This window comes from Mesoplodon bidens (assembly GCF_964165515.1).
Source record: "Mesoplodon bidens genome assembly, chromosome: 11".
Lineage (NCBI taxonomy): Eukaryota > Metazoa > Chordata > Mammalia > Artiodactyla > Ziphiidae > Mesoplodon > Mesoplodon bidens.
This window is the reverse complement of record NC_138167.1, coordinates 100,301,972-100,328,603: the sequence shown is the minus strand read 5'-3', so window position 1 is coordinate 100,328,603 and position 26,632 is coordinate 100,301,972. Positions and strand designations below refer to the sequence as shown.

The 26,632-nt window shown below is 37.2% G+C and overlaps 1 protein-coding gene across 1 annotated transcript in view; it reads left to right on the top strand.

Moving 5' to 3' along the window:
• Positions 1-24,901, top strand: part of GLIPR1L2 (GLIPR1 like 2) — a gene marked incomplete at both ends in the record, with an annotated part of 30,101 nt that extends 5,200 nt beyond the window's left edge. The window contains 5 exons of the mRNA XM_081250257.1: positions 2,469-2,714; positions 4,536-4,639; positions 22,458-22,543; positions 24,449-24,475; positions 24,558-24,901. Of these exons, the coding sequence (XP_081106383.1) occupies positions 2,469-2,714; positions 4,536-4,639; positions 22,458-22,543; positions 24,449-24,475; positions 24,558-24,901 (807 nt within the window). The remainder of the gene's footprint in view (positions 1-2,468; positions 2,715-4,535; positions 4,640-22,457; positions 22,544-24,448; positions 24,476-24,557) is intronic.
• Positions 24,902-26,632: the final 1,731 nt, after the last annotated feature.

Genomic DNA, 26,632 nt, shown 5'->3' with positions numbered 1-26,632 from the left:
ATGGTATCACTTATATGTGGAATCTGAAAAAAAAAAGTCAAACTCTTAGAAACAAGGGAGTAGACATTCCAGTGGCAGCAATTCCACTTCTGGGTATTTTTCCAAAAGAAAAAAAACAAAAAAACCCACTAATTCAAAAAGGTATCTGCACTCCTGTGTTCATTGCAGCATTATTCACAATAGCCAAGGTATGGAAGCAACCTAAGTGCCCATCGATAAATGAATGGATAGAGAAGATTATATATATATATATATACACACACACACACACAATGGGATATTACTCAGCCATAAAAAAGAATGAAATCTTGCTATTTGCAACAACATGGATGGACCTAGAAGGTATTATGCTAAGTGAAATAAGTCAGAGAAAGACAAATACCATATGATTTCACTTATATATGGAGTCCAGAAAACAACAAACATAATCAAACAGAAACAGAGTCATAGATAAAGAGAACAAACAGGTGATTGCCAGAGGGGAGTGGGCGGGGGGATGAGTGAAATAGGTGAGGGAAATTAAGAGGTACAAACTTCCAGTTACAAAATAAGTTGAGTCAGGGGAATGAAATTTGGGAAATACAGTCAATAATAAGGTAATATCTTTGTATGGAGACAAATGGTAACTAGACTTGTGCTGATCAATTTGTAATGTATGGAAATATTGAATCACTATGTTGTTCATCAGGAACTAACATAGTAGTGTTGTAGGTCAATTATACTTCAAAAAACAACGAAAACAAAAAAACTCATAGAAAAAGAGATCAGATTTGTGGTTATGGGGGTGGGGGCAGGGGGGATGGTATGAAGGTGGTTAAAAGGTACAAACTTCCAGTTATAAGATAAATAAATACTAAGGATGATGTCCAAATGATTAATATAACACTACTGCTGTGTGTTATATCTGAAATTGTTAAGAGAGTAAATCCTGAGTTCTCATCACAAGGGGAAAAATTTGTTTTTATATCTATATGAGATAATAGATGTTCACTAAACTAATTGTGTTCATCATTTCATGATGTATTATGCTGTACACCTGAAACTTACACAGTGCTGTGTTTCAATTATATCTCAATAAAAATGGAAGGAAAAAAACCCACTTAGAATAGTGACATAGTGCATTGTAAGCATGTGGTGTGTAAACAATATGAAAAATTAGGCAGTAGAAAGATGGTCCTGGAGCATTGTTTGCAAATGGCAAAGAATCTGAAGGGCCATTAATAGTGGAACGGTAACCTTTATTACATGCTGCTAGCCATACTATGGAATACTATGAAACGTTTGCAAAACATTAGGTAGATCTAGTTGTGCTAATATGGAACAATCTCTCTAAGTGAAAACTGCAAGTTACAGGCCAATAATATTGTGTGTGGTATGATTAAAACCATGCAAAGACAAAAATCACAAAATACTCATCTAAAACACCCTAACATATCTTATATATGAATGTGTGTGTATATGGAGCTAGAGAAATTTATACATAAACAATTTTTTTAACAATGATTACCTCTGGGGAGGGAAATATTGTGGAGAGGGAGGGGATATGCTAAAGTTTTCTATAATATATTTTCTGTATTGTACTTCTGTATAATCTATGAAATTAACCAAGAAAACTCTAGGGAAATCTTAGTATTATTTTTCAGAAATGTTTATTTTCAGATTTACTGTAATGTATATATATTTATCATGTTGGTTTTACAAATATTTTGTTGATTTTTCTATTTGTGTTGTTTTTGTTCTTGTCCTTAACTAAACAATGAATTTAATGAGGCTCTAAATATGTCAGAAGTACACATTTCTGGATATTTCCATAAATGGAGGGGAGCAGCATCTTGTGATATTTTCTTACATTTCTCGGAACATCCATAAAACTTTACATGTGCCTCTTTTATAACATTTAGCAACTACCACTATGTGTTAAAATTATATATATATATATAAATATATATATATATATATATATATGTATTTGTATATATATGTATATGTATGTATATATTATCCCAGGTTTTTCTCCTAACAACAGTAAGCAACTAGAAGACAAAATTTATGTTGACTTCTTATTTTATTCCTCACAATACAATAATTTGCATATAATCAGTGCTCAATAAATAGTTCTTAAATATTTTAAATTATTGTATTATTACATATAAAAGGCATGAGATTAAAAATACACATTTTCTGAATAGACTACATGTAAGAGTATTATAACCATTTGCATCATCTAACAATCTGATTTTTTTAATTACAAATATATGCATAAGCCTTCATCTCAGGAAATAGTTGTTTCATTTATAATTGTCTCAAAACACTTTTTCTCCTACATAAATTCCACAAACCAGACTCATAAGCACAAAATAAGAATTGTTTTCCTTACATCTAATTATGAGAACTCAAGGAAAATAATTTAGAGCACAAAAAAAAACCTCATTAATTTTTCTTCTTTACTTTTTGCATTTTTTTTTCAGACTTGGGATGTAGCTTTGTCACGGACTGCTAGAGCATGGGGGAAAAAATGTGTGTTTGAACGTAATATTCATTTAGAAGAACTAAAAATGGCCCATCCTAGATTTAATGGTATTGGTGAAAATATGTGGGTCGGCCCTGAAAATGAATTTACTGCAAGTATTGCTATCAGAAGTTGGTTTGCACAGAGGAAGAAGTACAATTTTGAAAAGAACAGTTGCTCTGATAACTGTTCTAATTATCTACAGGTATCTAAATTTTATATTATTAATTCAATAGACTCCTTAATTGCTTTACTACTAAGTTGTTATTGTGTTTCAATTTTATAAATAAACTCAAATGGTAAAATTATTACCTCTAATAGAATCAAAATTCTAATCAGTCCTAGATCTTCTGAATGTTCATAATTTCTTCTATTATTTGAACCATGCAATTAAAACATTCCTTTAAATATAGTAAGTCTAATCTCCATACCCAAAGATGAAAGGTACCTTTCTAAAATAATGTACACTGGAAAAGAATGAAACTAGCAAATAAAAATTAGTTTTAGTTTATTGACTATAAACATAAGTAAAAGATGATTGTTTTTTGCACAGATCAGTACACATACTACTATATAACTGATTAAAATATTTTAAATGCAAATACATATAATTATTTTCCTACCTCATGTCTAACAATTCACTCTTACACCTTGTACTCCAAGAGTACTGAACCACTTTTTATTTCCTATACAAACATTTATTATTTCACATATTACATTGTTTTATAATCATCTGTTTATATATCTAATACTACACTAAGAGCAGGGACCTTATCTTCTTATCCATGTATTCTCAGCACAGCAACATGACATTATTTAGGTCTTCAATAAACATTTGTATCAGGAATCAAGAAACTATTGAATTAACTTCCAAGCTCATTTAAAAGATGATTATTTTTCAGTCAATAGGCTTTAATGTAACTTAAAATCTTGGAATTTTTTCATGTTGAACTCATGTCTTCCTGTTCCATCAAATGATTTATGTTTCAAACTTTTTTTAATCAATTTTTTCTCCTAGAAAGTTAGAGTGGTTCTCTACTGTCTTACTCATGTCAAAGCTAGACTCCTTACTATGACTTCAATACTCTGAGTAAAATAACCAAGTCTACTCCCTGACCTACTCCTCTGTATTTTTTCCTCCTTAAGTCTAGTTTCCTAGACATTTTCATTTCCTGCATTTGACCTGTTTAACTTCAACTGTTACAGACATTCTATTCTCTATTCTTTTAATGCATCACTCTATTTCTTTTGGAATCACTAAGACTTGAGCTATAGAGAAAAGGAAAACAAATGGTTTCTCCCTCTCCCACAGAGGTTAACAAAACAATTTTTTGTTGTTGTTCACTTGTAAGTATTAGGAATATTAAAGCCATTCAGAAATTTCTGGAATATCTTTAATTATTCCCATATTTTCACTCCAAGACCTATTTTGCAAGAAATTGTTTTATAGGAACCAGCTCTTGTACTCATTTTTTAAATGAAAGGCCCAGACTTCATTTTATTTTGTAATGGAATTTCCTCAATAAAAGAAAAGAAAAATGCTGATAACCTTCAATTACTTTCTACTCTTGTATTTCTTTTCCTTCCCTTCTGTAATCTTACTGTCCCCTCTTTTTTTCCTTTTTATTCACAACTTCCATTCTTCCAAAACTTTTTGTCTTCTCATTTCCCTCTTCCTCTTTGCCAATAACCTAGAACTCTCAGATTCAACAAAAGGTCGAAAATTGATTCAGCAGGTGTCTTCCTTTGGCTCTAAAACATTATTCTGGATCTGTTTTTCTCAGACTCTTTATCCTAGGAATACAGTATTGGTAGAACCTATTAAAGTGTTTCTCTAAATACAGTTTTGGAAATGCTTCCCTAAATCCATGATAATTCTCTACCTGCATCCAAATGAAGAATTGTTCATATTCCTTGAATTGCTTCATTATAGGTCCTATGTGTGTTGAATATACTATTGTTTATACTATGGCAGAGTAAATGTTTAGAATTAAATTTTATGTTTTCTTTGAAATTTTTATTTTAGCTTGTTTGGGACAAGTCTTACAAAGTTGGTTGTGCTGTTACTCCATGTTCAAGAATTGGTCATATTAAACATGCAGCACTTTTCATATGCAACTATGCACCAGGGTAAGTTCCTTTAAATTTTTTAAATAATATAAAAATAAATTGGGGATTTTTCAAGGTTAAGTTTTCCTAACTTTCAACATATTCTTCTAAATGTCTTTGCAAACTATAAAAGAATTAAGTATGAGATAGCAATTAAAGACTTTATATTGAAATATTTTAAATTTCATAATAAAATAAGTCATATTTAGGCATATTGATTTTATGTAGAGACTAGCCAAATATTACTTCCTGAGAGAATTTTAACTTTAGTATTATTTCACAATACCTAGCCTAATTAACATAGGATTTATATTATTTTCCAAAATTGTTTATCTCCGTATTTATTTTAAAAAGTCAAAAGAAAATAAGGATAAGTGTGTTGAAATGTATGTTGTAAGAATTGTTTCAATAGTACATCAGTTTTATAACATGAAGGACACTTTTAGTTGACTATCCTCTGGAGAGTGTATTATTAATTGGGGCTAGTCTCATACATATAAGGAATCGTAATAACTCAGAGGTGGAAAAGCACTTCACAAGTCTTCTAGTTAAGCTATGCATATGAAACTTGAATTCTTAACACTTACTTACCATGTGGTTACTTACCTGTACCTAAAAACTTTCCAATGATGGGAAAAAACTACCTTCCAAAATAGCCTCCATCTCTGGAGAACTTTGTTGGAAAGTCTCAAGTTTTCTTACAGGTCAATATGATACTATAAGTAATACTGTTAAAACGTCTAACTGAAGTGAGAAAATATCCTAATCAACATGCCAAGAAAAATTGACTACATGCTAGGATTGAGAAGGAATTTCTTAAAAATAAAATGCTTCTGGGACTAAACCAAAAAGAGAAAGAAAAAAAAAACATTGATTACTAATTAATGATTGTATTCCCCTAGATAGGGAAAATAACAGAACTATGATGTGAGTTGAATTAGATTCAGAAACCCCTTCTTAAATGGAAGCTTTGCTGACTTTGAACATAGGCATGCAAAACAATTTTGGAATGTAGAGTAATTGCAAAACTGTTTTGGCCTCTTTCAGTCCTACAGACTGGAAGTACTGGGATGATATCTATTACGTGGAGAAACTTTTGAAAGTTAACTACTGATTGGTATTGAAAACTCAAACAGACCACTGGGCATGGGTGGTGGGGAAGGAAGAGGTTCCTCTGGGGTACTACTCTTCATTTACACTCTCAGCAATTACATACAAGGCTCTGATCTGTCTACTGACAAACCAATAAAGACTGACCATACTTAGTTTGTAGTTTTGGAAGAGAGACAAACAATAAATAAGTGAACATAGAAATAAATGATATTTAATTAAATAATAAAATATGCCATAGAAACGAAGCACAGTAAGCAAATAGGGAATAACTAGTATAGAATATGGATAGGATAGCTGCAAAAGGAGGTGGTATTTAAACTGAAAGCCAAAAGATGAGGAGATAGCTAAAGAATATTTCAGATAAAAGTGAGAGCACATGTAAAATCTCTGAGCTTGGAATAAGTTTAGCATGTTTGAAAAATGAATAACTGTGGTTAGAGGTAGGAGACGAGGTAGAGAGTTAGGTGACAACTAAATCAAATAGAATACCATAGGCCAGGTTAAGGATGTTGCTGCATGCGGGCTTTCTCTAGTTGCGGCGAGCAGGGGCTACTCTTCGTTGTGGTGCACAAGCTTCTCATTGCAGTGGCTTCTCTTGTTGCGGAGCATGGGCTCTAAGCATGTGGACTTCAGTAGTTGTGGCGCTCAGGCTCAGTAGTTGTGGCTCACAGACTTAGTTGCTCCACGGCATGTGTGATCTTCCCGGACAAGGGATCGAACCCACGTCCCCTGCACTGGCAGGAGGATTATTAACCACTGCACCACCAGGGAAGTCCCTCATCTATGTTTTGAAAAGAAAACTTAGCAATAAAAGATTGCTCTTGCTGTTGTGTCGATAATGGAGTATAGGAAAACAAGGGTACAAAGAGAAACAAGCACAATTAGGAGATTGTTTCTGTAGTGCAGGCTATAGGATTTTAGCATGTGGATTGGTTTTCTATTGCTGCATAGTAAACCACAAACTTAGTGACTTAAAACAGCAGCCATTTATTATTAAACAGTTCTGTAGGGTATAAGTCCAGGCACAGTATAGCTGGATTCTCTGCTCAGGGTCCTAAAGGCCAAAATCAAGGTGTTGACTGAGTTCTTATCTGGAGGCTCTGGGGAAGAATCTGCTTTTAAGCTCCTTCAGGTTGTTAGCAGAATTCAATGCCTTGTGGTTATAGGACTTGGGTCCCCATTTTCTCGCTGGTTCTAAGCTAGTGGTTGCTCTCATCTTCTAGAGGCTTCCCACATTCCTTGATGTGTGGCTCCCACCATCTTCACATCCACAAAGGTGCATCAGGTCCTTCCCACGATCCAAATCTCTGACTTCTCTTCTGTGACCAGCCAGAGAAAACTGTCTGCTTTTAGAGTGCCCAGGTGATTGGGTCAGGATATTTTCCTGGATAATTTCCCTATTTGAAAGTCAGCTGTGCCAAATAACATAATTTAATCATGGAAGTAAATAAAGTCCATTACATTCATTTTCCTCAGAATTATGCAAGGCCTGTATAGCAGGGGTAGGGGAGTTTGTGCTCCATTTTAGAATTCTGATTACTATACCATGGAAATTGTGAAAAAAGGTCAGTTTCTGGATATATTATGAAGGTAGAGCTAAAAATACCAGTTGATGGATTTGACTTTAGGGATAAGAGGTATAGAATAAACTATGGCGATACCCATGCTTTTAGTCTGAACAACTGGATAAATGATGATACCATTAACTAAGATAAGGAAGAACATCAGAAGATGTGTTTTATGTTTGGACACATTAGGTAGAAATATAAATGTGGAAAATGTAAATGAATCATGAGAAGGAACTAGCTGTATGAGGGTCTGGGATAGGTTTTGAAGTAGAGGGAACTGCTACTATAAAGACCCTGACGTAGAAATGAGTCACAGTCCTGAACAAGACCCCCTTATGAAAGAGTGAGTATGGAGACTTAATTTAGGATTAAGTCCTAGAGCACTACAGTATTTCAACTTCAGGCAAAAGAGATAACAAAGGAGAGTGAAGAGGCTAACAAGATAAGAAGGAAACCCAAACAATGCTGGTAAGGGTACTTGGAAATCAAGTGAAGAACGTGAGTCATGATGCCCAAAGTGGTTAACTGTATGAGATACTCCTGAAAGAATGAAAAAAAAAAATGAGGAAGGAAAGATGACATTTCCGTTTGATAAGATGAAGGTATTTGGTGACCTTAATAGCAGTAGTGACTGCAGGGTTATCCCATGACATAGTGATAAGATGAACCTACTAGTTGTTAGGATTACTCTTCTTTCCACTCACCTGTCCCATAGGCTTCTTTGTCTTGAAATTTCTATCAACCATTTTTTCCTTGATACAAAGTTTGGAAAGTCCACTTGTGAAGGATCTAGGTTGGCACATATATTATGTGAGTCAACTCAATTATGAGTTGACTGAGTCAACTCAGTCCAAGTTTTATTTGATATGTACTCAAAATAGGCAGTCATAGGTATCTTTCTTAAGAATAATTGGTAGAAAAATCAATTCATCACAGTCTTATAAAATACTTTGTAGAAATGCAAATAAGAAAGCCAGATTGGGGACTTCCCTGGTGGTGCAATGATTAAGAATCCACCTGCCAATGCAGGGGACATGGGTTGGAGCCCTGGTCTGGGAAGATCCCACACGCCACAGAGCAACTAAGCCCGTGCGCCACAACTACTGAAGCCGCATGCTCCATGGCCCACGTGCTGCAACCACTGAAGCCTGCATGCCTAAAGCCCATGCTCTGCAACAAGAGAAGCCACTGCAATGAGAAGCTCACGCACCACAACAAAGAGTAGCCCCCCGCTCACCACAGCAACTAGAGAAAGCCCGTGCACAGCAACAAAGACCCAACACAGCCAAAAAAAAAAAGAAAACCAAATTGAAAATTAGAATGTGTAATGGACTGGATGGTGGCCCCCACCAAAGGATGTATCTAGTTCCTAATTCACAGAACCTGTGAATATTAAGTTACATGTCAAGAGTAAATATTGCCTTATATGGCAAAAGACATGTTTAAGATAAGGATCTTCAGAGGAAGCGCTTATCTTAGATTATTCAGGTGGGACCTAAATGTAAATACTTGTGTCCTCATAAGAGAGAAGGAGGAGATTTCAGCACTAGACAGAAGAGAAGGAGGCAATGTGACTGTGGAGGGAGAGGTTGGAATGATATATTCACAAACCAAGGAACTTCTGGAGCCACCAGAAGCTGGAAGAGTCAAGGAATTCCCTCTCTGAGCCTTTGGAGGGAGCATAGCCCTGCCAACACCTTGATTTTGGACTTCAGGCCTCCAGAACTGAGAAAATAAATTTCTATTTTTTTAAACCACCAAGTTTGTGGCATTGTTAAAGTAGCCACAGCAAGCTAGTACAGAATGGAAGAATAAAACAGATTTGGCAATAGGGAAAATATGAGTCAACCACAATCTTGAAAAATTTCAGAACATGAACATGTAGAATAGAAGTAAAAGTATATATGGAAAAAGAAAGGAACCATGTAGGGTGATAAATCTATAAATTATTGCTCCTAAAGAACAGAGAATAAATGGAACAGAAATAATAATCAATGAAAAGAAAAGAATAAGCAAAAGAAAAGAATCTGTATAGATACTTATATAAAGATTAAGGTAGATTATAATGTATCAGAAAAAGTGAACTGAAACAATATTTACATATGTCATTTTCTAGTGATTATTTTTCAATTTCAAAGATAAAAACTTACACATTTCTGGGAATCCCCTTGCAGTCCAGTGGTTGGACTCCGTGCCTTCACTGCCGAGGGCATGGGTTCAACCTGGTCGAGGAACTAAGATCCCACAAGCTACATGGTACAGTCAAAAAATAATAATAATAAAATAAAATAAAAAACATACATTTCTAAGAAAAATAAAACAAGGTAAAATAAAACAGTATTAATTAGATTAGCCTTGAATTTCAGTATTGAAGGGGGCACAATCAAAGATGAGCATTAGAATTTAAGCTTAAGTGATAAATAATTTTATTAACTGAGTTAGGAAAAGATGTAGGGTGGAAGAAAAAAGGATTTGTTTTAGACATGCTGCATCTGCAGGTTCCTGCAGGATCTTTTATTTATTTAAATATGTTTATAGTAGGTACATTTAAACAATAACTAAGCAATAGAATTCCACATTTTTTACATGGTATTCATCCTGAAAACACTTATAGACTGTTGGGAAAGAAATTAAAAAAACAAAACAAAACACAACGTTAACCAAATACATACATCTGTATTTTAAATAGAAAAGATCTGTTGTAAAAGCAGGTATGAAATCATAGAAGCAGTTAGCCAGGATACAGATTCAGAAGCAGTTAAGTTTGATGCATAGAGGTGTGTTAGAAGGGAAAAGAGGCCAGTGGGGGAGGCAAGAGTTCTGAGACTGAAGAAAATGACTTGAATCTAAAGCTGGACCTTTAAAAGAAGTAAATTATAGTGTCCAAAGGTATTTAGTAAAGAAAATTTTCTTTATTTAAAAATTAAGGAAATGCAATCTGGCAGGTGGTGCCATTTTCTTTACTTTATGAACAGACAGCTAGAATATGTTTCCCAGCCTCCCTAGAAGTTTGGTTGGGCCATGTGACTAAGCTTTGGCCTGTGGAATTTAGGCCACTTCCAGGCCTGGCCTTTACAAACTTCCTACATGAACCTTCACACTCTTGGTCTTCCCTCATCTACTGGTTGGATACAGAGGATCTGGAGGAGGATTGAGATGTCCTAGAGGGCGGCAGAGCCACAAGATGAAATGAGCCAGTGCCCCAGAACCACTGCATGGAGGAAAGCTCCTGTACACTACCAAAACCCATACTGTACCATGACATGGATTCTGCCTACATAACATGGAAATAGCGGGGAAAGGTCAGATTCGGGATATAATTTGAAGATGGAGCTAACAATACCTGCTGACAGATTTAACTTTAGGGGTGAGTGGAATAGAATAATCAAGGATGACACCTATGCCTTTAGTCTCAGCAACTGGATGAATGGTGGTGCCATTAGACAGATAGGGAAGACTTGTGGAGGGGCGGAGCTTGAGAGGATCAAGTGTTTGGGCTCAGATACGTTTGGTGGAGTAATAGATGTGAGAAATGTGAAGGAATCAAATGAGGGAGCTAGTCACATGAAGGTCTAGGATGGGTTTTTAAGTAGTGGGAACTGCAGATATAAAGGCCCTGAGGCAGAAATGAGTCACAGTCCTGAAAGAAATCACCTTGTGAGAAAATAGGTATGGAAAACGGGACAGAAGAGACTTAAGGACTAAACCCTACATCACTACAATATTTCAACTTCAGGCAAAGGAGCTAGCAAAGGAGTATAGAAAGAGACTAGTAAGGTAAGAGGGAAACTAGAACTGTGCTGGTAGATTTTTAAAATAACATTTAGACTTACTTTCTCATCAGTCTCTATTATATATGAGGTGGCTCTCTTTCCATGCTTTTCTTCATGCATAATAATTTATGATTCAATGATATATTATTGTGATCATTTTAGACATTTTGAATAGCAATTTAGATACGTAAAATGCAAACAATGCATATAACCCATTTCAGGTATGACAGTATGAAAAGCTATGACAAGTTCACAATGTGCAGTGACAACCATATCACGTTCACTGCCTGGTCAACTGTGATTTTAAGATGCCATCAATGTTAAGATGCATCTCAATTTCAGAGGTGCTAAAATAAGAAAAGATGTACATCTTAGAATTATGAGGCACAGTACATAACTGAAAAAAGATTTACAAAACAATGTGTATCCTTGTTATGAATGATAAAATAAAAACATGTTATCAATATATGAAATAGTATATTATTCACAGTTAAGTACGGCTTTCTAGTCTGTCTTATATTTTAAAATATTGGATGTGAACTGTGAAGCACTAAATTTGATTTCATGACCTATTAATAACTCATAACTTGCAGTTTGAAAAATAGTAATGCCAGTTTAGAATATTCTATATAGATATTTGGCAACGAAGTAAAGGAAGGTGTGTAGGTGTGTAGAGTTGAGTGAAAGTTTTTGTTTTATGACTTTGGTTTCTAATGTATTTTTATAAGCTAAAGAAAGCCATCGCAAATAGAGAGTAATAGAATATATTAGAACATATGAGAGATGGGGGAAGAATTGAAAAAGAAAGTTCTATCTGGAAAAAAAACAGGAGGAGAGAAGTATAGGAAGAGAAACTTAGAGAAATTCTTAATAGTGAATATTTTTCTTCCTTTCTTGCTCATGAGGGTTTAATCTATTTTACTGATCTTTTGAAAGAAAAGATTTAGGGGGTTATTTATCCTTTCTCATTCCTTTGTTTTGAGATATTTAATCTTCCAAGTACTTTTTAGGGAGAGGGGCTGTTATATGTTGCTGTTTTTATCAAAATATATTACATTCATTTATCTTTAATCCTACTTAATAGTGAAGATATTTACAGTTATATATTTTCCTTTGATTACAATTTTTACTAGACCTTAGGATCTCATATGACATAGTCTCTTTCTCATTGCTTTCTATGTATTGTAATTTTAGGTCATTTAATAAATCATGTTTAGTACTTGATATATATTCATGATGGAAAAATCTATCCAAGGAGAAAATAATGTTCCCATCCTTGTCTTTCAGTTACTCTCTCCAAAATTTTATCCTAAAAAATATATTCTGTGCATATAGAAAAGTATATCTATCTTTGTGTATGTGTGTCTGGGTGCACAAATGTGTGCATTTCCATAATTCAAACAGGAGTGCACTACGTTTCTTGTGATGTTATTTAATTTTTTACTTGATATGAACTGGAAGTCTTTCCATTTGAGTACGTAAAGAGTTTTTAGATTCTTTTTAAGAATTTCACAGTTGTTTTTTTTTAGTGGATGTACAAAAATTAATTTGAATAATGCTCTCCTTCTGATGGATGTTTAGGCTATTTTATTAATTTTATTTCAAGCAGTAATTATCCAGTTAGACATGTAATTCTGACATGAGTTAGTAGCTATAATATAAACGTATAGTCATGGAAACCCTAGGCCAAAGAGAATGTGTACTTTTAATTTGCATAGATATTACTAAATATCTATTCATCATAGTCATGCCATTTTTTCTATTACAACTTTTTTTACGTCAGCATATAAGAGGGGCTATATTTAAACTCCCTTGCTAAGATAATATATTTTCAAATATTTTTTTATTTACTACTATGAGTTATGTATATATTTAATTTTCATCTTCTATTTTTCATGAGTTTAAGTATATTTTTTTATATTTTAGAATATGTGGATTTCATTTACTGGGACCTGAGGATTCCTATACATTTACTATTTTTCTCTTAAGTTGTTGGACTTTTTTTTTTTAACTTGTAGGAGTGTCTTATGTACAAGAAAATTAGCTCTTTTATGTAATATAATTTACAAATATTTTCTAGTTTTATGTTTAACTTTTGACTTTATTTATAATGCAATTTATTTTTGCCAAATAGAATTATTTTGTTTCATTGTAGAAAAAAATGTATCAATACTTTTTTTTTTTTTTTTTTTTTTTGCGGTACGCGGGCCTCTCACCGTTGCGGCCTCTCCCGTTGCGGAGCACAGGCTCTGGACGTGCAGGCTCAGCGGCCATGGCGCACGGGCCCAGCCGCTCCGCGGCACGCGGGATCCTCCAGGGGTTCGTGCCCTGCATTGGCAGGCAGACTCTCAACCACTGCACCACCAGGGAAGCCTTATCAATACTTTTTTCATGGGTTTTGAGGTTTGTATCATACTTAGACAAGCCTTTCCCGAATATTATTATCTCACATTTTCTTCTAACGATTCTTTTTTTTTTTTTTAACTTTTAAATATTTGATCCACTTTGCTTCTGGACATTATGTAAGCTGGTATAAGAATTAGCCTCCTGGGCTTCCCTGGTGGCGCAGTGGTTGAGAGTCCGCCTGCCGATGCAGGGGACACGGGTTCGTGCCCTGGTCCGGGAAGATCCCACATGCCGCGGGGTGGCTGGGCCCGTGAGCCATGGCTGCTGAGCCTGTGCGTCCGGAGCCTGTGCTCCGCAGCTGGAGAGGCCACAACAGTGAGAGGCCGGCGTACCGCAAAAACAAACAAACAAACAATAATATGTAAGAACAGGTCTTTTTGTTATAACAGTTACTATTACCAAAAGATGCAGTGATTCAAGATAAAAGTGGGAAATTTCAGTTTGGTGGGTAGCTGTGCTCCATTAGTCATTCAAAGACCCAGGTTGCTCCTATTTTGTTTCTTCACCATCCCCTGGGAGCAGTGTCTTTGTCCGCATGATCAAATCCAGGGCACAGACATAAACTAGCTCAAGCTCATAGTAAGGGAAAAGAAACATGTTGGCAGCATGAGTACCAGGTGGGGAGTGGTGCACATCACTGCTACTGCCATTCCGTTGGATATAAAATTAACCTCATGGCCACATCTAAGTTGCAGGAGAGGTTGGGAAATGTACTGAGACTAGCCTTAATGTGCCAAGGTAAAATACTGTTATTTCAGTATTTCAAGAGATATTTAGATTGACAGATATTTAGATTAGCAGTCTCTATCACAAGCATGTAAGTACTGAGAATTTTTATGAAAAACTTTCTTCTGGAAGGACTCATAAGAAGATGTTAACAGATGTTATCTCTGGAGAGACAGATGGAAAGTGGAGGATGGAGACATTTTTTCCCCTTTAAAGGTGCCCTTTTCTGCTTCCTCCTTTCTATCATATACTTATAAATAATATATATGTACTACTTTTATCTTTTACATCAGCAAGGGATGTCTGGATTGAGATTGGAGACATATTTAAGACATTTCCAGAAGGTATAAACAACAAGATTTGCAGGTCATTGTATTAAGTAATCAGTGAGAGGAAGTAGTCAAGGAAGATTCTCAAATTTATGATCAGGCATGAATGGTACTGGCATTAACTGCGAAGGGGAACACTGAACATTTTGGGAGGGAAGATAATGAGTTCCACTTTGTACATAATGACTTTGAGTCGGCTGTGAAATACTCACTTTGAGATGTTTAGTAAGCAGGTGGTTATTTAGGTCAGAAGCTCATGAGTGAGGAATGGCATAGAAGAAATATTTGGAGTGCCAGGAAACATAGGATAATTTAAATCATGGGAATAGATGAGAATGCTTAGCAAGAGAGTATGGAATGAGAATAGAATAGGACCTGTGGAATGTCATGCCAACATTTAAGGGCAGTTAGTGGAAGATAAGTGGGAGACCTAAGAAGAGTGGCCAAACAGGTAGAAGATAAAGCAGAAGGGTATGGTATCAGGGAAGGTGTGGGGAAAGAATAGTTTTAAAAGGAAAAACTTGTCCAAAATTTCAAATTCCAAGATGTCAAGCAAAGTCAGGACTTAAAAATATCAGATCTAAAGAGAAGTTCATTAATAAACGTAGGAAAATTGTTTCTATGGAGTAGAGGAAGCTGATGCCAGGTTGGAATGAACTGAGAACTGTTTTGTTGTTTTTATTTTGTTTTGTTTTTAAAATGGGGAGGCTGTGAGCATATTTAAATATTGACATGAAGGATCTAATACAGACAAAAAGTAATTCTTTATAAAGAATAAAGGCAGGGTATATGTAAAGATACAAGTCCCTGAGAAAACAGAAGGCTTTAAAAGAGAAAAAGGAAGGGTTTAAAAGAGATTAGGGCTAAAAAAAAAACTATACTTAAAAAAAAAAAGCAGACAGAACGGTAGGACAAATGGTAAAAGCAAAGCTATACAGACAAAATCACACAAAGAAGCATACGCACACACACTCACAAAAAGAGAAAAAGGAAAAAGAAAAAAAATATATATATATATCATTGCTCCCAAAGTCCACCTCCTCAATTTGGGATGATTCGTTGTCTATTCAGGTATTCCACAGACGCAGGGTACATCAAGTTGATTGCGGAGCTTTAATCCGCTGCTTCTGAGGCTGCTGGGAGAGATTCCCCTTTGCCTTCTTCGTTCGCACAGCTCCCGGGGCTCAGCTTTGGATTCGGCCCCGCCTCTGCGTGTAGGTCGCCGGAGGACGTCTGTTCTTCGCTCAGACAGGACGGGGTTAAAGGAGCCGCTGATTCGGGCGCTCTGGCTCCCTCAGGCCGCGGGGGAGGGAGGGGCACGGAGGCGGGGCGAGCGTGCGTCGGCGGAGGCCGGCGTGGCGTTGCGCCAGCACGAGGCGCGCTGTGCGCTCTTCCGGGGAAGCTGTTCCTGGATCCCGCGACCGCAGCAGTGGCGGGCAGCACAGGCTCCCGGGAGGGGAGGTGTGGAGAGTGACCTGTGCTCGCACACAGGTTTCTTGGTGGCGGCAGTAGCGGCCTTAGCGTCTCATGCCCGGCTCTGGGGTCCCCGCTGATAGCCGCGGCTCGCGCCCGTCTCTGGAGCTCGTTTAGGCGGTGCTCTTCATCCCCTCTCCTCGAGCACCAGGAAACAAAGAGGGAAGAAAAAGTCTCTTGCCTCTTCGGCAGTTCCAGACTTTTCCCCGGACTCCCTCCCGGCTAGCCATGTTGCACTAGCCCCCTTCAGGCTGTGTTCACGCAGCCAACCCCAATCCTCTCCCTGGGATCCGACCTCCGAAGCCCGATCCTCAGCTCCCAGCCCCGCCCGCCCCGGCGGGTGAGCAGACAAGCCTCTCGGGCTGGTGAGTGCTGGTCGGCACCGATCCTCTGTGCGGGAATCTCTCCGCTTTGTCCTCTGCACCCCTGTTGCTGCGCTCTCCTCCGTGGCTCCGAAGCTCCCCCCACTGCCTACCCCCTCCCCACACCCGCTGTCTCCGCCCGCGAAGGGGGCTTCCTAGAGTGTGGAAGCCTTTCCTCCTTCACAGCTCCCTCCCACTGGTGCAGGTCCCGTCCCTATTCTTTTGTCTGTTTTTTCTTTTTTTCCTTTTGCCCTACCCAGGTACGTGGGGAGTTTCTTGCCTTTGGGGAGGTCTGAGGTCTTCTTCTAGCGTTCAGTAGGTGTTCTGTAGGAGCAGTTCCACATGTAGATGTATTTCTGATGTATCTGTGGGGAGGAAGGTGATCTCCGCGTCTTACTCCTCCGCCATCTTGAAGGTCCCCCCAATGGAACAGGAGAGCCCAGAGATAAACCCATGCACATATGGTCACCTTATCTTTGATAAAGGAGGCAAAAATATACAATGGAGAAAAGGCAGCCTCTTCTATAAGTGGTGCTGGGAAAACTGGACAGGTACATGTAAATGAATGAAACTAGAACATTCCCTAATACCATACACAAAAATAAACTCAAAATGGGTTAAAGACCTAAATGTAGGGCCAGACACTATAAAACTCTTAGAGAAAAACATAGGCAGAACACTCTTTGACATAAATCACAGCAAGATCCTTTTTGACCCACCTCCTAGAGAAATGGAAACAAAAAAAATAAACACATGGGACCTAATGAAACTTAAAATCTTTTGCACAGCAAAGGAAAACATAAACAAGATGAAAAGACAACCCTCAGAATGGGAGAAAATATTTGCAAATGAAGCAACTGACAAAGCATTAATCTCCAAAATACACAAACAGTTCATGCAGCTCAATATCAAAAAAACAAACAACCCAATCCAAAAATGGGCAGAAGACCTAAATAGACATTTCTCCAAAGAATATATACAGATTGCCAACAAATACATGAAAGGATGCTCAACATCACTAATCATTAGAGAAATGCAAATCAAAACTACAATGAGGTATCACCTCACACCAGTCAGAATGGCCATCATCAAAAAATCTAGAAACAATAAATGCTGGAGAGGGTGTGGAGAAAAGGGAACCCTCTTGCACTGTTGGTGGGAATGTAAATTGATACAGCCACTATGGAGAACAGTATGGAGGTTACTTATAAAACTAAAAATCGAACTACCATACGACCCAGCAATCCCACTACTGGGCATATACCCTGAGAAAATCATAACTCAAAAAGACTCATGTACGACAATATTCATTGCAGCTCTATTTACAATAGCCAGGACATGAAAGCAACCTAAGTGCCCATCGACAGATGAATAGATAAAGAAGATGTGGCACATATACACAATGGAATATTACTTAGCCATAAAAAGAAATGAAATTGAATTATTTGTAGTGAGGTGAATGGACCTAGAGTCTGTCATACAGAGTGGAGTTAAGTCAGAAAGAGAAAAAAAAATACCATATGCTAACACATATATATGGAATCCAAAAAGAAAAAAGAAAAAATGGTTCTGAAGAACCTAGGGGCAGGACAGGAATAAAGACACAGATGGAGAGAATGGACTTGGAGAGAATGGAGAGAATGGGAAGGGGAAGGGGAAGCTGGGACGAAGTGAGAGAGTGGCATGGACATATATACACTACCAAATGTAAAATAGATTGCTAGTGGGAAGCAGCCGCATAGCACAGGGAGATCAGCTCGGTGCTTTGTGACCACCTAGAGGGGTGGGATAGGGAGGGTGGGAGGGAGACATAAGAGGGAGGAGATATGGGGATATGTGTATACGTATAGCTGATTCACTTTGTTATACAGCAGAAACTAATACAACATTGTAAAGCCATTATACTCCAATAAAGATGTTAAAAAAATGTAGGACCAACAACAACAAAAAAAGTGCAAACAATTAATTATATGACTTTTGAACTTAAAAAAAGAGAGATTAGCCTTAGAAAGAATGAGGAGCAGTTCTTAGGTTGTATTAGAAAGGAGAGGGCAGGTATATTTGTCATATTTAGTGAGAGAAAATTTCTCGAGTTCCAATCTAATAGCTGTTATGATTCTCTGTGAAGTAGAATAGATCATGTCCTGAGAATAAAGGGAGAGACAGTGAAGCTGGAAGTTTGAGGACTGGGAAGATACGAAATAGTTATTATGAAACATGAGAGCAGAAGCTGAATAGAGAATGCTAGAGATATTCTCTACCTAGTTTAATGATTTTCCTCCAGCACCACCCAGCAGCCCTGAAGCAGGAATGGAACATGCAGACAGTAAGATTCCTTCGCTTTTTCCAACACTGGGGTTTTGTCAGGTGGATGTAAAGGAAAATAGTGCAAGCGAGTTTCAGGATTTTAGGTAGAGAACATGCAAAGTGATGGACCTAAGCTGGATTGAGAAAAGACAACACGATGGATAGGGAGAAAAATAGGAGAGAAAGTACACTGTGGAAACAGTGAAATCAATGGACAAGTGTGACGGGAGTGAATGAGTTAGCAACCTGGAAGGACAGGAGGTTGCAGTCAATGAGTGGAATGTGTGGTTTTTGTGGGTTCAGAGGTAGAGCAGATTTAGGAGATAATAAGGTGCAGAATGTGGCTACAAAAGTGACAGTTATGGAGCATTAGGAAATTTTGTGATGGTGAAGACATTAAATAACATAGAGACCAAGTTATTGGATGAATTATCCATTAGCATATTGTAATCCTCTAGGTCCCAAATTTGTAGACAACGGCACAATTTTGACTAAAAAGCAAAATGGTGAGCCAGATACCAAAGTGAATAAGGAGGCATGATCAGAAGGTAGATGGTATCTTGGGGAGGATTAGAGGATGGTACAACTACATAATATCAGCCTCAAGGAGCTTTATAGGTGTTTTACTGTGTTCCCTGGTCCTTTAGGTGCAAGATGTGGAAGTGAAGGGAGGAGATGTGACCAACTGATTTTCACAGAAAGTGATATAAAGTGAGGTAGCTTTGCATATACAGGGATAATCTGAGGCAGAAAATAACAGGATCCATACCTTCCTTGACCTTGAATAGGTCCAAGAAGTAGTCATGGAGTTTTGGGCAAAGACAAACATATTAGATGAATCAGAGGAAGAGCCAGATAGAATCTCTAAAAGATAATCTTTGCTGCTTATTGCATTGTATTTTTCTCTAGCTTATTGGGATAGGTTCTTTAAGTCTCTTGGGAAATCTATAGATGTTTGGATATGAACCAGAAGCCAGCACTGTGATATTTCTCAGTGCCATATGGATGTAGTAAAAGTGAAAAGAGTTACTGTAGGTGGCCTAGTTATTCTGGTTGTATAATATGGAAAAATCAATATCTATTTGATGTACTCTGGCCATTGTTCCATGGACAATATACAGACTATATGAGTCTGCACATGGAGAACTTTGAAGAGAAGAATCTATCTACAAATTGTAATTCCTAGATTGTCAATCCATGGAGCTGGATTATCTCCTTCATGAACAAAGGGGCAGGCAATAAAAGTTTCCATCACCACCAGAGTTGTGTTCTCATTCTGGAACAATGTAGATCTATTATAAAATTTGAATAATGGTTTTCTAATGGACTTTGGGTTGGGCATGGGAATAGTTTACCCATTGGGCTACCCAGGTGACATGTCCTTATCTAGGGCCTGGACGCATATCCTATAGGTGGCAATATACTGAAGATATGGCCAGATGCAAGTCTAAGAAAAGTTCCCTAGGACAATGTTCAGAGTCAGGACTTGGTCTCAGCGAACGCTTGGGCTGCTTCTCGGAAAAGGCAAATGCCTAAAGACAGAGAATATCATCTATTTCTTCAGGCACCACCAGGGCAGCTATGAAATTTCAATGGACTTTGCTAGTTGTAGATACTTATCTGTTGTTTCCTCCTAATCCAGCCCAATAATTCCAATTGCAGTTGTGGACTTGTAGATTCAGACTCAAGTTGCTTTAGGTTAAACTTTTTAGAAACTCAGAACAACAGGAAGATTAACATGAGAGAGTATTAGCTTGCCATTTCTGGCTACCTAATATAAACAGTTTTATAATATTCATATCTTTGAAAAGGAGGGCCCATTGTATTCTAGCACAATGTGAATTTATTTATTTTGATTAATTCATGTATTTATTTATATATTTATTTGCCTTTCCAGAGTTATTCCAGACCATGGTTATCAGACATTATGGTCATGGGATGATCGGCCTATGCTCCAGGTTTTGGGTTTTTTTTTTTTTTCACATCTTTATTGGAGTATAAATGCTTTACAATGTTGTGTTAGTTTCTGCTGTACAACAAAGTGAATCGGCTATATGTATACATATATGCCCATATCCCCTCCCTCTTGAGCCTCGCTCCCACCCTCCCTATCCCATCCTCTAGGTTGTCACAAAGTACCAAGCTGATCTCCCCATGCTATGCAGCAGCTTCCCAGTAGCCATCCATTTTACATCTGGTAGTGTATATATGTCAATGCTACTCTCTCACTTCATCCCAGCTTCCCCTTCCCCCTGTGCCCTCAAGTCTGTTCTCTACGTCTGCACCTTTATTCCTCACCTGCCACTAGGTTCATCAGTACTGCATTTTAAAATTCCATATATATGCGTTAGCATACGGTATTTGTTTTTCTCTTTCTGACTTACTTCATTCTGTATGACAGATTCTAGGTCCATCCACCTCACTACAAATAACTCAATTTGATTCCTTTCTATGTCTGAGTAATATTCCATTGTATATATGTGCCACATCTTCTTTATACAATCATCTGTTGATGGACATTTAGGTTGCTTGCTCCAGGTTTTAAAGGCAGTCTGTATAGTGAGTAGCTTTTTGCATAGGTACAAGAACAGAGGTCCCCCACCCCAGGGATTTTAGAACAGTATAAGCTCTGCTTTTGTGTTGGAGGCATCTGTTTCAGTGATAAAGAATTAAGGCAGTAAAAGTAGACTACGGTATTAGGTAAAAGTGACTGGATCAATTCTTGGATTTCTTGACAGCTAGTATTCTGGCTGGGATCCAAACAAAATTCATTTCTTTCTTGAAATGGTTTGATTGTGGAACAGTGAAATTAGAGAATGATATATGATCTGCAAATAACAATAGATATCTGTATATCCTTGATGTACTTGAAAGCTTGCCATTTGAGGGTGTCAGATACCTTATTGGGTATCATCAAAAACTTCTGATAAGATGTGACTCAGAAATTTGATATTCACGCTTTTGAATATGTATTTCTAAGGTTTGGCCATTCTTCTAGATGGCCAAGAGTGGCCTAACCAAGGACCTAAATGCCTAATGTTTGTTTTTATAGCTTGCAACTATATACTGAGTAAATAAGCAATCATGTTTAACCACAATTAATGACCCTCTTCTCACTCAAAAATATCTTTTCCCTATCTATCTTCTCTATCTTTCTTATTCAGGTATTTTAATATACGCTTCACAATTCATACCTATTTTGGGGCCTCTTTTCCTAACTTACCTCTGGGCAATTGATGTAATAATTTTTTACTTCCCCCCTGTGCTCTGTACGATGGATTAAACCAACTTTGTAAAATCCCATTTACATTTATTTGCTTGTTTATATACTTATGTATTTTTCATGTAGACCTCAAAATAATCCATGCAGCTGGGTATTTGTGCCAATAGGCATTTCAGGATTTTGCAAATTTTTCAGAAAACTAATATATCATTTATATGTAGCTTTTTATACGTATGTGCCAATCAGAAAGCAATTAGTTATAAAACATTCTATAACATCCATTTCTAATGGAAAATTTTGATACAAAATAAAATGAAAGAAGCTTTAAAATTCCCTCATTTAAATTACAATACTTTAAAATTAATGCGAATTAGTTTCAGAAGAGAGTATTTCTGGGGGGAAAAAAGGGGGGGAAGATTACATCTCCAATTTAAGTACTCCCTTAAGTCCATTTTTTAAATTAAATCGCCTTTATAAATTAAAAAATGGTTAACCATATTATTTAAATAACATAAAATTTGAGACTTTTTCTAACAAAATGTTTTCTGCTTTTTTGTAGAGGAGGTCTGTCAAGAAGTCCTTATCAACGAGGATTAATGTGTTCTCGATGTAGCAACTATGACAGATGCACAGATTTTCTATGCAGTAAGATAAAGAAAACAACTGAAACATGAAAAAAATCCATAATGCATTGGATAACAAGAAAAAGAAGTGGTGAACTTTCATTGTCATGTTAATATTGTTCCTTTGTTCAGAATGGTAGTGTTATATTATCAAAGGTGGTATCAAACAGTATCATCTTTAGATTATTTTAAACTACACAACCTCTTCTGCCCTCTCTTACTATTATTCCTGCCCCTAAGTACATACTAGAATCTGAAAGAAGGAAAGAGAACTAACAGTTATGCCCTGAAAAAGCTTCTCAGTTAATTCCTGAAATAGCGGCCTGTATGAGAGTGACTGCTCTAAAGGATAGGATATTCCAAAACATGCAGAAAGAGGAAAGAAGTAAAGTAGCAAATATTTAATAGCCTTTTATTTTCATTTTTCCCCTAAACATTCAAAGGATAAAAGTGGAAAATATGTTTTGTTAAATTTTTCTTTTAGTTTTTCTAAACATGAAAGCATATAATCCAAAAGTATAACTATATCTGGAATATATGATGCTTAGAGGAATGTGGTAGGCTATAAAGTCAGACAGTAAGTAAGGGGCATATTAGGCTTTTATGTTAAAGAAACTAATGAACAATTTCATTATAATGCCACTGCTGGAGTGACTCCACATAACATTTCTTCCCCTGCTTCCTTTGAATCAAGATGCAAAACCTTGCTCTTCCTCTTCGCCTTTTCTTTCTCTTCCTGCAAATATCCAGACCTAAAGCCATTGGGTAGGTCAGAAAGAGGTAGGCATCCACACAGAGGGCATCCAGATGTGATATGTTAGAACCTAAGCAAGAAGACAAGGGATTCATACATGATGTGGTAGGCATGGGGAAAGAGCCTAAGTAGGGTGAGAACAGTGTCCACATGGTATGGCCTTGTATGGGAAGTTAGAGCCCTCATGGAATGAGGTGAGTGTACCTGCATGAGGTCAGACTTGGGGTATAAGATCAGAGTAAAGGGATGTCCATGCGGGAGTGGCTCACTATGTGGTGTCAGAGTCCAAGCAAAGTGAGGATAGAATCCACATGGGGTGGGAAGGAGAAGCCTGACATAATGTATCATTTAAAATAACGTCAAAGATCCACCAGAAGTTCAGTTCATCTCCAAGATGCCTGAGGAGTGATTTCTAAATTTTCCTCTAAGGCTACCATCATTGCAAGACAAAGCCCTGGTTGACATTGGGCTCTCTGTGGGTGAGACTGCATTTATTCTCCCACTCTCCTTTCTAGTGGAATCTGAGAATGATTGTTTGAACTTCTCTGCCCACGTGAGCAGAGGAAGGGAAATTTATTTCCTGAAAAGTATTATGATAGCATTGGGCTAGATAGCAAAAACAAGGAATACCAGGCTCTGTAGTTAACCTTGCCATCTAGGAAATGAAGAGCAACTGAAAGCTTCTGAAAATAAGAATTAAATGAATAAAGTGAGTAGATTCAGAAAATTAATTTTGAATGATCTTGGGGGGAAGTGGAGAGAAGAGAGATAAAAATAAGAGATGTTCTAACAGGACATTGCAAATTAACTATACTTCAATTTTTAAAAAAGAGAGATGTAGAATTCTAGAATGTCAAAGATGGAAAAATCTTTGAAAGGCAGGAGTGGAGTGGCTTATATAAGTTGTCAGGATTAAGAGACAGAATTAGTACTAGAATCCACACCTCTTCCTCCTGTACTTCCCTGCTCTCTCTGGTAGGCCAGGAGGACTTTTACTAAAAGAAAATATGTTGTACTTTACAATTGGCTACTGGTTGAAGGGGAGACATCAAAGATGAGAGCATGGTGCCTGAAAACTAGGAGAATGATATTATTATTGTTGAGAAACATATCTTATATTCTAGAAAAAGAAGAAATTCTATGTAACTTTATGAGCTTTCTTTTTCTTTCTAGGTAACGCAGATCGTGACCAAGCCATATGTATGTATTGTTGTCCTTTATTTCTTGAACGATTTCACTACTTTATGTGAAATCCAGCTTTCAATTACTTCTTTATTTACAGATTACCGATTTTGGTATCCAAGATGGGAAGTACCCCGGCCAATTGTATGTGATCCACTGTGCATGATTATTTTATTTCTGAGAATGCTGTGTTTTTCACTAAGTGCCACAATTGTTTTGATAATACAGTCTCATTTTCCAAATATGTTATTGGAAGAAGAGATAGTTTTTATCCCTGAGGTAACTGGGCCAGCAAAGGAGGAGGAAAAGGTAGAGAAAGAGGAAGAGGAAGAGGAGGAGGAGGAGGAGGAGGGGAAGGGGGAGGAGGAAGGGGAGGAGGAGGAGGAAGGGGAGGAGGAGGGGGAGGAAGGGGAGGAGGAGGAGGAGGAAGGGGAGGAGGAAGAGGAGGGGGAGGAGGAGGAGGAAGGGGAGGAGGAGGAGGGGGAGGAGGAGGAGGGGGAGGGGAAGGAGGAGGAAGGGGAGGAGGAGGAGGAGGAAGGGGAGGAGGAGGAGGAAGGGGAGGAGGAGGGGGAGGAAGGGGAGGAGGAGGAGGAGGGGGAGGAGGGGGAGGGGGAGGGGAAGGAGGAGGACAGGAAAAAATAGGAAGAGGAAGAGGAAAAGGTGGAGGAGGAGGTGAAAGGGTGAGATTTACCACTATCATAGGACAAAAATGTAATACAAAAAAGGCAAAAATAATAAACACTGAAAAAAAAACCCACTGAGCTTTAACAAAAGAGAATATGCACAAACCACAATTGCAACACCTTTTATTCCCTTCTCTTTCCCATATTTATTCAACAAATTTAAATTTGAAAAATAAAGAAACAAACAAAAAACATGTATTTTATAGTAAGTACTGTAAGGCAAGTTCTTGGACACTAAGAACAAATAAAGATGTGATGACAGAAATACTAAAAAAAGATTTGACCAGTCTAATTAATCTTAAGATTTCACTATGTTATTCTGATAAAGAAGAAATTTCCACTTTCTAAACATGTTTCTCTCTCTGTGTTTTAAGTATTTTAAATGGCTTAAAAAAATTCTTGAGTATTAAATAAGATTATACATGTAAGGTGCTTAGGACCATTTCAAGTTCAGGACAACCATTTGATAACTTTTGATTTTGTTGTTTTTATCATTCCTATCACAGTTGTTATTGGTGGTGATGATGGTGGTGATATTTTCTATGTGTTATCAAGGCTTCTAATACCATTATTTATCTTTGTAGTATATGTGTTTTGGAATGGCTTAAGTGGTATTTGTACATGCTGTTAGGAGACAAATTTATTATTTCTACTTCATGTTTAATATTTCATTAAAGCCTTGCTATAATTCTTTACTAGGCTGTACAATTTGTTGACACCAAGGGCTAATAAATGTCAAAAGTTTAATTATTTGTGATTGAGCAATATGGCTGCTTCCAAATTTTTTTTTTTTTTTTTTTGTGGTACGCAGGCCTCTCGCTGCTGTGGCCTCTCCCGTCGCAGAGCACAGGCTCTGGACGCGCAGGCTCACAGGCTCAGCCACTCCGTGGCATGTGGGATCCTCCCAGACTGGGGCACAAACCCGCGTCCCCTGCATCGGCAGGCAGACTCTCAACCGCTGCGCCACCAGGGAAGCCCTGCTTCCAAATTTATGTTATAAAATAAAATAAAAAATTTTAAATAGTTATTTACTTATAGTTATTCAATATCTATAGTAAAAGTCCATAACTTAGTAATATAAATTAACTACTTACCACTTGTAGTACTGATAAATGAACTGAGTAAAAATGCATAACATAAGCAAAATACATCAAATGGTATAAACTTGATGTTTATTAACTGTATTATATCAAAAGCCTGTTCTTAAATGGGACAACATGAGAATTATATAAAAAAGCAATGAACTATCCTCTTGTATTTGATAGTTTCTGGGTTTTTGTTTGTTTGTTTTCACTTGCTTTGTTTTGTTTTTCAAGAGCTCTGAGATAGATATAGATATATAAAATTTCCATGAAGTCAGCCTCTTTTCTACCCAGCCTCCTGAGAAAAAGCCTGAGGTAAAGAAAAGGGCTGGTTCTCTACAGTGATTTTATTTTTTATTATTATCTTATAGTTATGTATCATTTCATAGCTTCTGAAGTGCTTTCACATA